The sequence below is a fragment of the Canis aureus genome, chromosome 2 (assembly GCF_053574225.1).
Source record: "Canis aureus isolate CA01 chromosome 2, VMU_Caureus_v.1.0, whole genome shotgun sequence".
NCBI lineage: Eukaryota > Metazoa > Chordata > Mammalia > Carnivora > Canidae > Canis > Canis aureus.
Genome location: NC_135612.1, coordinates 89,797,892 through 89,812,256, shown reverse-complemented (window position 1 = coordinate 89,812,256; position 14,365 = coordinate 89,797,892). Strand labels below are relative to the sequence as shown.

The window sequence follows — 14,365 nt, the reverse complement described above, 5'->3', positions numbered from 1 at the left end:
CCGTTTGTCCCTCAGAGCGCTTGTCCCTCTTGGCCCTCCTGTCTGGGATATTCCTTTCTTGGGTCTCTACTCGCCTGTCACATCCTTGGATCATGTCAGCTGAGACATACACCTGCCCACGGGCTTTGCTCTTACTCCTTTCGGTTGTTCTTAGCACCCCCCTAAGCCAAAGACGTGTACAACCCGACAGTGCCATTACATAAAAATTTTTAGTCTAGTACTTATATGAACTTTGTTGGAATAAATACCTATAACATAGACAGTAGAGTTATAAACATTTTATTTGCTTTTATTTTTTTCTTTTCGAAATACAAAATGTGCACATTGAGTTTACACAAACACGCGATGGCAAATTTCAGTGTACATGTATTGTACTACTCTTAATTTCTACACTGGTGATAGCAGGGCAGCTTTCAACATCCTATCTCTACACCAGAATAGATACCTGATTTATTGTTGCAAAGACAGTTGCAGATTTTCTCCTACTGTAGCCTCTTGGCCTTCATGATGTTTCTGCAAAACAGGGAAGCTGTGTGTATCCCTAGTAATAATGTTGGGGCAGCTTTACAATTTGGGCATAAGATCACTGAAAAGAATCTGAATTACTGGAGTTTTATGATAAGCAAAATGACACTACAGTCCAGATGAATTGCTTAGCATTTATTTTCATTTTCAGTGAAGTTTTGGTGTGGTAGGTGTTGACAGAACGGACTCACTGATGGTTTCCAACTCAATTCTGCTTGTTCCTTGTTCCCTGTAGGCATTGGGGGAGTCCAGGTGTCTTTGTCCCTGAATGGGGTGTAAGAGAAAAGAAAGGTACCCTGGGGAGTCAAGAGAAAGGGGACGGCATAGGCCTTCAGTGCTGTTAGGAACTACTTGTTATTCACTATTACGGTGTGCTAGAGGGCAGATAGCGTGACCCTTTGCATATGCCTATTAACATCCTTGCTTAGTTCCACACCTTCTTGGACTTGCGCTCAATGACACAAATAGAAGACAGTCAACCAGTAGGATTGGACAGATCCAAAATTATATTCGTCACGTAGGCCTTGGCAATAATATGTGTTATGAAAAATTAAGAAATGCTTATTAAATAAGCTTTATTAGGCATATGCTGACATCCGGTGATGAACTAATTTGTTTCATGTTATAAAAAAAATGCCAGGTAAATGAATATCTTTAACAGAAGGCAGCAAATCCATAGAAACGGGGACTGTGTGTTTGTTTTTCAATTATTGTAATCTTGTTTTGTTTACTTAGTGTATAAATGGAATCACAGCATACAAACGTGAAAATTAATTTCTGGAAATTAAATGCAGATGCCAGTATTTTAGAAAACCATTTAAAATCCTGGGGCTGAAGACATAGAGTTGAGTAGCAAAAAACACTGACATTTTAAAATCACTGATAATGTGAAAGCTCAATAATCCCATGGCTAAAGAATCAATAAAACTATATGCCAGGCTCTATTACTTTTGAATAGTCACAGGGTATGAAACGACTTAGAACATCCCATGAACTCAGTGGCGTTATGAAAAGGATGCAAATTTGTAACTGGAAAACTCAAATCTTTCGGGGATTGCTTTATATTAAAACAAAGCCTGTTTGCATAATATGCCTCAGTGTAAAGCTGAGCAATCTATGCTAAAAGTGGTAGCTCCAACTTTAAGTGTGGTAGAGTAGTTCACATTTGTCTGATTGAAGATGCATTTGACGAGTTAGATCACATTTTCAAAGAGCTGCATGGAGCGCATTATGTTTTCATCCTGTGAGGGAGACACAGTAGAATTAAGTGGATCTGCCAGGGAAAGACACTATTTTGCCTCTAAGTACTGCCCCCCCCAACCCCCCCCACCACCACCACTTATGCCAAAAGCTCAGATACTACGTGTTTGCAAATACAAATATCATTCTATCCATTTTCTACATGGATCACTATGGAGAGCCCATTTTACATCTTGTCGAGTCTGCAGGCTTTAAATGTTTCATTTGAATCTTACTCGGTGTTAATAGAGAATATTTCCCGAGTCAGAATGCCAGAACGGAAACCAGAGGCCCGGGCGCGAAGGGTAAGGGCCAAAGAAAAGTGAGCAAATGCAAATTTTGCCATTCCAGGTGGATCACAGGCCGGAGCACAGGGTCTCGTCCACGTAGAAGGAAACAGGGTTTGGGTGTGATCTAAGGGCCAACTTCATTCAGGATCAGAGGTTGGGGCTTAGGAGACACGTCCATAGTCATTTCATCATCTCCCTTCTCGTTTGGGGTCTGTTAGTGCTAAATCTGTATGGCTTTCAGAAGCCTTTAAAAACGAACGGTCTCTCAGTGCCAGAGGAGGAATTGTTTGGGAGCAACCTTTGGCCAGCGGCTGTGTTGGGTTTAGCATATTCCTAAGAAACAAGGGGACAGACCGGGTACTACAGGGGCGCTTGGGGATTGTGAACGGCCCTTGGTGAGCCGGTTATAGTAATGGTAAATGGGAGCTGAGCTTGTGCTGACTTCCAGGGCCAGAAGCCAAGCACCAGCATCAGCAGGTTGATGTCGCCGAGTTAATCTCTCGAAGAGCACGGCCTTGAAATGGAAGTTGGGACACAAACGGGGGCCAAGAAAGGGAAAGTCTGTCAATTTGAAAATGAAGAGAAAACCTCAAGTATCAACAAACCTCATTGCCTCTATATTTATTTACAACTATTTATTCTTAAATGTGGCTCTACCCTTGCATCAAGTCCAATAATATCAGGTGAGCTAAAACTGGTCTCCCACCAGATAATGAGAACCACTTGGATTTCTCCATCGAATTTTTCCGCTCTTTATTTTTTATTAACCGGAGACCATTACCGGTTCATCCAAAAAGCCACTGCTGGTGCACATACGTTAAAGCATCAGAAATCGGATGCAAGCGTGGCCTGGGATGTCTACTTGGCTATACTGTAATTCTGAATCTATGGAGATAATGTGCCACATGCTAAGTCTGGGCAGAGAACAGTTCAAATCTCACATGTGTTTTGCCCTCAGTGAAGAATGCTGTCTGAAGGATTTAGGAAACAAAAATGCGGCCTATGTGTCACGTTCGTACGTTCAGGGCTTCCTACGTAGCTCTCCTCAGGGTAGGCACCCTATAAAGAAATGTTAATTAATTGGATTATAAGCCGATGCTTGTTTTCAGAGTAGCAGGCTTCTCTCAGCTGTGTGCAAGGGGTAAGCTTAGGTCAGCTCCATGTCTCGCTCAGTCCCCGTGGCTGGCTGACTCTACTTCGTCTGGCTATGGTAAAAGCAGAAGGGATGGTGTCTTTACTACCATCACTTACCTTTTGGCAACTTTCAATGAACTCATCTATGGTCACAACTCCATCTTTATTTTTGTCCATTTTCTGTTGGGGAAGAAAAGACCAAAAACCTTCACTCAGACCTGGCCCTTGGCAACCTCCCTTGGGACCCTCGCAGCTGAAGCTGATGGAAAGTCCACCCGCCTATTTTACAGGGAGGAACTGCTTGAGAGCACAAGCTAGTCCTCTCTTCCTGATAAGAATCCTAACGCCAACTGCTGCCGGGCTGTTCCCTTTCCAGCAGAACGTGGCAGACATCCAGGATCGCTGCCCTCGGAACAATCTGGCCCTCCAGCTACGCTAGCTCAGGCACTTTGCAGACACTTTCAGGTCTTGGTTTTCTCACCTGTAAATCGAGGCTAAAGAGGATTCATGACCATAAGGATTCTTGTGAGAATTTATTGAAAACAAACCCAAAAGCAAGTGAAACACGGCAATTCTCTAGTGTTCTCTCTAGGATATAGTGAATGTTCAATAAGTGTAGTTATCAGTATCCTAATAAAGTCAAAACCAAAATTATTAAATTCATGGGATGGTTAATATTCTATTGCTCTGTCCCTCTCAGTAAAAGTTTTTTTTTTTTTTTCTTTTGCATTCTTCTGAATTATCATGACACTGGAAGAAATTTACTCTCTTTCACTCCCGCTCTGATTCCTCTACCTACCTGGAAAAATGTTTCGACGTGCTGTCTGGGAGCATCTTCCTTGAGGACAGGATATGTGCATTTACCCATCATATCGTATATTGCTTTCATTATATCAAGCATTTCCTGAAAAGTAAAAGGCACTCACGTGAGGCTCCATGCACTTTATGAAGAAACCACTCTGATGGATCATTCCTACTTAATTCCAGTTTTTTTCTTTTTTTTATTCAGCAAGTGCCTTTTGGTTGTCCCAGAAGAAAAGCCAGCAGTTTTGGGCCTTCAAGGCAGCAGGATCATCATGTGAGAATTAATTCTGATCTTGGCTTCAAAATGAAGCAAATTCCCACATATTCAAGATGATAGGAAAGGAATGTTCCGGCTTAATGTTTGGATTTCCTTAGACTTCCTCCTATAGACTATCTTTGTTTTATTAAGTCATTCTATATCTTATGTGTTTATTATGAATTTCCTTTTATTGAGAAAGAACTCCATATCATGAGCATTATACTAAAACTGATTAGTTTCATAGCTTATTAGGATTTTCATTGTTTTTTCCTACTATGAGTTCTTTAAATGAAGAAATTACACATGACGTTAGTCAAAATAGTATGACTCTGGGGAATCTCTTGAAATTTCATTAGTTTTTTAATCAAAATCTAGTATGTGACTTGTCATTTTCGATCTTAGTAAAAATAATATCTAATTACTCATTTAGATTGATTCACATTTGTTTCCTTCATATGGAAATTTCCATATAAAAGCCTAAATGATGTTGATAATACAGGTGTAATATGCATTTACTTTTGAGAGTATTCTGTTAGTAATGATAAAGTAGTTTATAGTTTATGAATCATAGGATAAAACATTTTAAGATGTTTGAGTCTCGAGAAGAATTCATGAAACGTATTATGTGTAAGACCAGCATGCTTGTGTTAAACATTGAGATAGAAAGGGATGGAAGGGCCAAGAGGTACCTAATATTCCCGAGATATCTTCGTACTACACGTTTACTGTATTACTGTGCATCAGATATAAGAGGCGCTAACTATTCAAGATACGCTTCATGAGGTCTGACCTCAGCCACCACCCACTGGTGAGGACTAATCTTGCCCCATGTGTCTTCTCAAAAAACACAAAGCCTGTGGCCTTGGACCGGGTTAACTGTCACACTAAACCTGTTTCCGGGTGCACTTGTCCCTATGTCTCCAAGCAAGGTCAGGTCATTGGCCCCCAGGGTTCCTTTTGTTTGAGGGGACCCATGCTCAAAACTCAACTTCAACTTCAGGGAAAGCAAGTGAGTCAATGAGAAAGGACATATAAACATCGAACGTCCCCCAAGATTCATGATATGTCTTTCAATCCCATTTGGACCCTATCCTACATTGGCTAGCTTATCCCATCCCTTTTCCCTTCTGTGTTTTATACTAGTTTAATAAACCATTCAATAGGAGCTTTTTAATTTGGTCTGTGGGCCTTTTTTCTTGGGATGGTCTGCCTGGAAGTGTTTGGGGGCCCCACCACTCCCATCAGGTCATGTTCTGTACAATACGCATCATTGCTCAGTCTCCGTAATTTTAAAATTCTGTTTCCATATGGACCACATTGTACTGGGAGAAAAAAAGGTCGCAGAGTTGTGTGGGTGATGGTGAGGCATTTCTTACTTCTTTAGTGATGTAGCCATCTTTGTTTATGTCATACAAGTTAAATGCCCAGTTGAGTTTTTCTTGAACTGTCCCCCGGAGCAAAATGGAAAGACCCTTGATGAAATCCTAAGAAGACATAAAAGTATCACTTGACATGATATTTTAAATAAATAAATAAATAAATAAATAAATAAATAAATAAATAAATACAAATTATGATAAAAGTCACTCTCAGATGATGGAAGCCAGGGTTACAGCCCTCTGGATTTTGAATCATTATTTAAGCGAGGTAATTAATGTGTTCTTGGTCTTCTGTTGAGTTCTTGGTGGGCATAACTAGTTCTTAGCTTTAACATTCTCATCCTTGAATTGGAAACTGACTGAAGTCAGCCGTGGAACTGGGAATGTTAATGAGGCACCCGGACAGCAAGATGCATGCTCTGGGTGGTATTGGCTTCCTTCCACAACCGCACACAACCTTCCTTTTACTGAAAAGAATCTGCTAACACCGTATCTTCTAAAACAGGAGCACGCGCATAGCATGCTTCCCATGAGAAAAATCTGCTAACAAGAAATATGGTCTGACTTTAAGGTCCGGACCAACTGTAACCGTCACTTAGAAACTATAACACGCATGTGGGCAGTGGTTAAGAGCGTGGAGCTGGAAGCCAGACTGCCTGGCCTCAAATTCCAGTTATGTCACTTGGTAGCTTTGTGTCCTCTGACAATTTAACATCCGTTCGCCCCAGTTTTCCTATCTGTGGAATGGAACATACAGTGTCTACTCTTTAAAAGTTTTTGTGAGGATTAAGAGAGTTAAGCTAGAACAATGACTAGCAAGGGCATTGGTTAGGTGTTTGCCAAGTAAATGAAGCCCTTACCCAGTAGTATCATGGTTAGGCTGGTTTGGTTTAACTTGATCAAATTCCTGTATATTTGTTGTCGTGTGGAGCCGAGCTAACATCACGGTGTGGTAATTCTGAGCTCACACAGATCTGATAATCCACTGCTAGATAGGAATGACAGAGCAGGAGGGGCACGCAGAAGTGGCTCTCTGGGTAAATCTGCATTTTCTGTCTGCACTTCTGTATTCCATCGGTTTATAGCTGTTTTCCTATCTCAGTTTCTTAATTTTTAGGTTTTTTGCTTTCCTTTGCTTTTTACTTTAAAAAGTAGGTACTATTCACATCGTTCAAAATTTAAAAATATGTAAGATGTTTGGTGAAAAATCTTCCATTCCTGGACCCCAGCTACCCTTCTCCTTCTCCGTGGGCAGCTGGCACATTAGTAGCGTCTTGGACTACTTCCAATGAGTTTTTGTGCATATCCAAGTATAAGGCATATTTATTTATATATATTCCACATCCCTTTACACAAATAGTCTGACAGGCTATTCTGTAATTTTTTTCCACCTAGCAATCTTAGAAATAATTCCAGTCTTTTTCACATAATATGTCTGAATGTACCATAGTTTAGCTACACCCGCATTGATTGAATATTTAAAGATTCCCAATCTTATTAAAAACAGTGTCACAAAGAGTGAGCTTATATGTACATAATTCACACCTGGACAAAAATATCTGTAGAAGAAATGCTTAGACATGGAATTTCTGGGGTAAAGTCTTTGAACATTTGTAAATTTTAGAGTTGCTTACAAACTGCACCCCAAAATCCCCTCTCAAAATCCATGTATGAGAATACTTTTTACGTTTAAGGATACTTGTCAATACTATGTAGTATCAAACCGTGATGTTTCTTAATTTTATAGAAAACAATTTCTTTCTCAGATTACTTATATTTGTATCCTAAATAAATTTGAACATTTTTTTTAATACCTTGATTTATAGAAACTTTTCACATATTATCTGGGAAGTGTCTTCAAGTGCTATTTCCTGGTTTGTCATTTCTTTTGATTTTTCTCCTATTGATTTTTGCAAGAAAGGTATCTTTTTATTTTTATATTCTAGAATTTTATATTCAGTCTTTTATAGTTCAGTCTGAATTTTATAGTCAGTCTTTTATATCTTTTGATGGATGTCATATTGAAAAGGCCTCTCCCCATGGAAGAAAGATACTCCCATACGTCTTTCCCAGTACTTTCTGACATTTATTTTTTTTTATATTCAAATTCTTAATCTCTTTGGAATTTATCCACTGTTTTTAGGTAGTTATCTGGTTTCATGTTATTATTTGTTACCCACTGATTTGAGATGCAAGATTTGTCATATCCTTAAATCTTTTATGTATTTGTTTGTATTTCTGAAATTTCTATTTTATTTCACTAGTAAATCTATTTATCCACCTCTACTACATCGGTTCAATTATGCAAGCATTTTAGTAATTTTAACAGCTGTTAGGGCCATTTCCTCCTGGTCAGCCTTCTTTTTCAGGTATATTCTCTATTTTTGCTTGCTTTAATATTCCACATGACCTTTTGAATAACCTGTTGGGGTGTTTATAGGATTTGAGGTAAATTTACAGATGAACTTTGGCAGAACTGACAACTGCATGTTGATGAGTCTTCCTATTCAAGACTCTGAGAGACCTTGCTCTTGTCCAAGTCATTTTTGTCACTGAACATATCAGTGTTCTTCTGCTTCTATAACAAATTACCACTTTAGTGACTCAGAAAAGGTGTTTATTATCTTATAGTTCTGCAGGTCAAAAGTCTGAAATGGGTTTCAATGGGCTGGAATCAAAGTAGGGGAGACAAGGGATGCAGAGGGAGAGTTTGCTCCCTTGCCTTTTTTAGCTTTTAAAGGCCACCTGGATTGCTTGGCTTGTGGCCCCTTCCCCATCTTCGGAGCACATCACTCCGGTCTCTGCTCCCTTTGTCATATCTTTCCTTTCTTATCCTCAACTTCCTGTTCCCTCTTACAAGGACCTGATTACATTAGACCCACATACCTAATCCACGATGGTCTCCCTGTCTCAAGATCCTTAATAACACCTGCAAAGCTCCCTCTGCCACGGAAGGTAACGTACTCACAAATTCCAGAAATTAGGTTGTAGACACTTTTGGTGGGCCATTATTCAGCATACCAAACTCTGGTATGTTTTAGATTTTATTTTATTTTATTTTTTTCCCAATTGTTCTTTCATGTTTCTTAGTCATATTTATTTCTGGGTATTTTAATCCTTCTGTTGCTGTTATAAATGAGGTATTTTCTTCTACCACATATTCTAAATTAGTTTTGTTTGCATATATGAAAACTATTGATTTCTGTATAATAAGTGTGTATGCTGCCAACTGACTTGTTTCTGTTGTATATGATAATTTTCCAATTGATTCTTCTGGGTTTTTCATAGATGCAATCATATTCACTGCAAATGGAGTTAATTTTACCTCTTCTAATTTTTACATTTTTAATGACTTTCTTTTTGCGAACTGTAGTGAAAAATAATATATCCAAGACAGTACTACATAATAACAGTAATAATAGCCATCCTTATTTTGTTACTGAATTTAATAAGACTATTTTGAGTGTTTCCACTCTAAACATGACACTGACTTTAATCATGCTAAGGAAGCGTACAATTCTCATTTTATTAAAAAAATTTATCAAGAATAACCATTGACTTTCTCGCAGAAATAAAAAAAGCTGATCTTCAAATTCATATGGAATTGAAAAGGACCCCAAATAGCTAAAAACAATATGAAAAAAGAAAAACAAAGTTAGAGAGGCCATACGCCAACTTCACGGCTCACTACAAATCAGTACAGTGCAGCACTAGTGTAAGAATAGACATTTAGACCAGTGCAATAACGTTGAGAATCTGGAAATAAACATCTGTGACCACTGACTTTCAACAAGGGTGCCAAGACCATGCAATGGGGAAGGAGTAGTGTTTTAAACAAATGGTGCTGTGACAACCGGATAACCATACCCTACTTCCCAACTTTATTCAGAGTAAGATGTAAAGTGAGAGAAAAAGGGAACTCAAGAGAAGGCCACAAAAAGTTCCAGCACTTGATAGGCAAAGAGAAGCTGGCAAGGGGTCTTGAAAATAAGTTGCTAAAGAAGTATGAGAGGTCAAGTAAAGAGTGCATTTTCCCAGAAAAGGATGGTTTGTCATGATACGAGATGCTGCTGGGGAATGGAAAGTGTTCATTGGATCACCAATGACTGATGGGAGAACTTTCTGTGGAGTATAAGAAGGAAACATGAGGGAGCTGGTGTAGAAAACACATGACTCTTGGCTGGCCACAATGATAGAGAGACAGCTACCCCTGTAGAGGAATATGGGTTCATAGGAGAGACCTTTGAAGGTGAGCACTTTGATTACTGCAGGGAACAAACTATGAAGATTACTAATGTGTGCGTGTGAGAGAGAAGGAGGAAATGTAGGGGATGGACTGATCCTTCTGAGAAGGTGGGAGAGTTCCACGTGCAGGTAGAAGGTCCAAGCTCTGCAGGGAGGAGGTACATTCCCTCAGTTAACACAAAAGGAGAACATACCGTGGATGCCTGTAGCTGATAAGAGCGGGAACGTGAGCAAGGTCCCTGACAGCTTCAATGGGTGTCATCTGCTTGGGAGTAAAGGATGTAGTGGAAAGGGCAAGAACTGAAGGTTTAAGGAAAGGAGGCAGCCACGATACGAGATAATCAGGTGACTTGTGCAAATTACAAGGTCACCATCCCTCAAAATACTTCGTGCTATCTCCTGGGAGGTTGTTCTGATATATGTAAACCTAACATCTGTAACACACTATAATCAAGAGTTAATGTGCAGTGTACAACTGGAAAACTATAAACTTTGGCTTTTTAGAAGGTACAAAATAGTCACTGCTGAGTATGGGAGGGTAGGTTTGTCAGAGAGAGATTGCTGGACAGTTTTAAAAAGCCAGATGAGGTTGATGGTTATCAATGAACCTTACCAGTTGCTTCAAATCACAAAGTAATAGTTATGTGCCCTTAGTTGCAAAAGGGTGCTGGACATAAGATCTTTTTATTTTTATTTTTTTAAAGATTTTATTTATTCATGAGACACAGAGAGAGAGTCAGGGACACGGGCAGAGGGAGAAGCAGGCTCTCTGCGGGGAGCCTGATGTGGGACTCGATCCCAGGACCCCGGGATCACGACCTGAGCCTAAGGCAGATGCTCAACCACTGGGCCACCCAGGTGCCCCAATACAAGGTCTTTGAAGACATGCTTAGAGCACCGTTTCCAGAATTTAGCTTGCCGTGCAATCACCTGGAGGGGTTGCTAGAACACATATTCCTGGGCCCCACCCTCAGGATTCCCGATTCATTAGGTCTAGGTTGGGTTGCAAAAATATATATTTTTAACAGATTCCAAGAGAATGCTGATACTGTGGGTCCATGAATCACACTGAGAACCACTGGCCTCCAGAAGTCTTCAGTGGCATTGGCCCTATCACCAGACTAGAGCAACAATGAAAGCTCTTTTAAAGTCATGTGTGGACTTTATGGGTTGCCTTCCTACTAAGTCTCTACTAATTTCCGTTTGGTGTTTCATCCGTTCTGCAGAAGTGCTCTCCACCTCTGGCCCTAGTGATGCAGCTGTGGCCTGGGCAGAGTCCAGAGGCACACATTATCCCTTTGGTCAAGACATTTGGATCTGTGGTTGGCCTGCAACCGAACCCAGTCCACGTCTGCTTGACATGAACAATCAAGCTTGGAGTCAAGGAGCTGCTGGCATGTTTTTGTGACCACAGGAGAGCCCATCCTTAGTTGTACCCATCCTTATCTCTGGACTTCTTGTTTCTGTGAGCCAGTAAAGCCATCATATTGTTTTCATAACTGTGATTTTTCTATTACGTAAACAAAAATATCCTGATTTACAAACTGACACCTGATTTACATCTTCCTCTTCAGTACTATGTATCCCAAAACTGGTTACACTAAAAAATGGCTGTGGACCTCGAGCACTCCTCTACCTTGTAATATACCATCTTGCTGGATGATATCAATAAAGTTATTTCAGAAGAGAAATGATTCCTTACTTGTGGAAAAGGAAAATGAGAAACTCATTGTGTCTTATGGGGTTTTTGTTCCAGGCTTTTCTGAATGGTAACTGAAATCTATTGAGCAAGAGTCATAGGGCTTAAAAAAAAAAAAAAAAAAAACTCACAAAAAAGCCCCCCAAAAACAACTCTCAGAGTACTTTGCATAATTACCTTTTATCTGTAAAAGAAGGTTGCATCTGTTCCCTAATGCACAAAAATGATCGGTACTGAATTCTGGTTTCCATTTTCTTATGATCAAAGGAAAAGAAAGAAGAAGGCATAGAGTCGGCTTCATAATATCCCGGCCTTGTTCAGTGTGAGCTTTTAGGAATCTATCAAATTTTCGCTTAGTGCCTTAGTTCTGGCTGCTATGACAGGACATTAGTCTTCCTGTGTCAGAGGAGGTCATCAGGAGGACATGACCACCGGTTGACCCACGAGCTGGCCCAGGCAGCCAGCCCAAGCCTCTTGTCCCCTGTCCTTGGAAACGTACGGTCTGCCCACCATTTCTGGACAAGGAACCACTGCAAGGATGCAGCCTTGAGAAAGTCAGGTCTTGCTGAGACCATCTGGACTGTATATGTGACTGAGTCCCATTAAGGCCTCCATAAAGACGCGTAAGATGCTGGTGGGCAGAACGAGATTACTGGTCTTGCAGTTGCCCCAGACAAGCCGCAGAGGTAAGTTCCCTTATTACCCCCACTGCCTAGCGCTCCGAGTGGCCTGCCTCTGCCTTCCGTGTCTCCTTGCGCTCTGCGTGCAGGAGCCCCTTTGGGATTTCATCAGAGGAACCAATGAGGTTGCACACCAGCATCTGCCTCCCTACCTGCCATTCAAAGAGCTCTGCGGCTTATCCTCATGCTTTTGGGGGTATTTGCAACAGAAAGTCCCGTTTATCATCGGGAAAACACCATGAAGTGTTTAAAAGTGTTAACTAATAATAATAATAATAATAATAATAATAATAATAATAAATAAAATAAAAAACCAAAAAACTAAAAACTAAAAACTAATAAAAGTGTTAACTAGCTAGTCACTGATAGATTCAGTATGGAAAATCATCCACGTGTTTGGCATGTTGCTTAATGCTCGCTTATATATTTTCATGAAATTTTTAAAGGTTGTTTATTTTCTCTGGTATGACCTCCCTTGAGTGGAGTTAAACTTCCACAGTAGTGCAGCCACTTTTTAAAATATTTGAAAGACATAATTTCAGGTACTACCTGAAGTTCACACCAGGTATCAATATATCTAAAAAGTAATAAGCAGATTTTCTAAGATTTGTGGCCTGGCTTTTATTATGCAGAAGGGATAATATACTTGCCTTGTTTGATATACAGTTTTGTCTATTTAGGTAATTTAGTGTCTGAAATGGTGATGACATATGTTAAGTTACAAGAAAATTCTTTGGTTCAATTTCACTGGAGGCCATTAAACACTAGTAAATTTTTAAATAAAAATAAATATAAATACATGACAAATGTGTACATAAATATAATGCTTGATTCATGTAAAAATTACAGAAAACTGTACTGAAGAAAATTGCAACCATACATAATCCTATCACTTAAGCAAAACGAATATTACTATTTTTATGCATGCTTTAGAACCTTATAGACCTTTATAGTAAAGGTTTTTTTAAAAAATTTATGTTTTATATATATAATGATGTATATTTCACTTAGAATAACAAGCATTTTCCTACGTCACTGAAAATCCATTGTGACATCATTTAAATAATTACATATGAGGTTGAACCCTATGAAATTGCTGATTTTTTTTTTAATAGACTCCACACCCAGCTTGGAGCCCAGCATGGGGCTTGAACTCAGGACCCTGAGATTCAAAACCTGAGCTGAGATCAAGAGTCAGATGCTCAACCAATGAGCCACCAGGCACCCCAGATTGCTGATGTCTTTTTTTTTTTATCATATTTGTCAAGAATAGTCATTTCATATGGTTTAATGATACTATCACAGTAGTTTTTGAACATTTTGGACACCGAACCATAATAATCTAGAACACATACATACACCCCCCACCCACACACACACGAGTATACACCAGAGAGTGATTACTTCCATTTCTATTAATTTTTTAAACATTCTTGTCATTAATCTCTAAATTAATTTTACCACCTACTAATGATTGCAATCTGGAGTTTGAAACACTACTTTGTCATACGGATATATTGTGATTTACTTAATCACACTTCCTACTGTTGGCTATGTAAATTAAAATTTGTCTTTATTATAAATGATGCAGTGTGAAAATTCTTCTCTAAGTATTTGCCATCATTTTGACTTACTTCCTTACGAAAGGAGTAGAAGTCCTGGGTCCTGGGAGAACTGAGATTTCATAGTAATAATGACTACAGCTTATGGATGTGTGTGGGGCCCTGTGTTAGGCAGCTCCTGTGTGTTATTTCATGCTGGCCTCGTGCAACCATAGGGAGTAGGTATTTCTGTCTTTATATGATAGTGAGATGCTCAGAGAAAAAAAGTGAGCCAAGGCCATGAGCAGGTGGCTGACAGTCAGATGGAGACCTCTGACTCAACGCCCGGGCCTCATTTTGACTGGAACTGAAGCGATGGGCTGTGGTTATACACAACAGTATGATGTAAACATAGGCCTATGTCTTTCCTTGCTACCATATGACATAATTTGTGGGGTGATGCGAAGTAGTGACTCAAAGCGATTGCCGCTCAACTACTTCCTAATAACATTTGTAGAACATTAGGAATGCCAGGAATTCATAGTTCTTGCTGTAAAATTACTTCATAAA

At 39.5% G+C, this 14,365-nt stretch overlaps 1 protein-coding gene across 5 annotated transcripts in view; it reads right to left on the bottom strand.

The window, feature by feature from the left end:
* Positions 1 to 263: 263 nt before the first annotated feature.
* The window catches only part of KCNIP4 (potassium voltage-gated channel interacting protein 4), a 1,117,936-nt gene continuing 1,103,834 nt past the window's right edge, over positions 264 to 14,365 (bottom strand). For all 5 annotated transcript variants that reach the window (XM_077881061.1, XM_077881097.1, XM_077881087.1 and 2 more), the window contains 4 exons: positions 5,628 to 5,735; positions 3,988 to 4,092; positions 3,306 to 3,368; positions 264 to 1,766 (listed from right to left, as the gene is read on the bottom strand). In XM_077881061.1, coding sequence (XP_077737187.1) covers positions 1,719 to 1,766; positions 3,306 to 3,368; positions 3,988 to 4,092; positions 5,628 to 5,735 — 324 coding nt within the window. In that variant the 3' untranslated portion in view covers positions 264 to 1,718. The remainder of the gene's footprint in view (positions 1,767 to 3,305; positions 3,369 to 3,987; positions 4,093 to 5,627; positions 5,736 to 14,365) is intronic.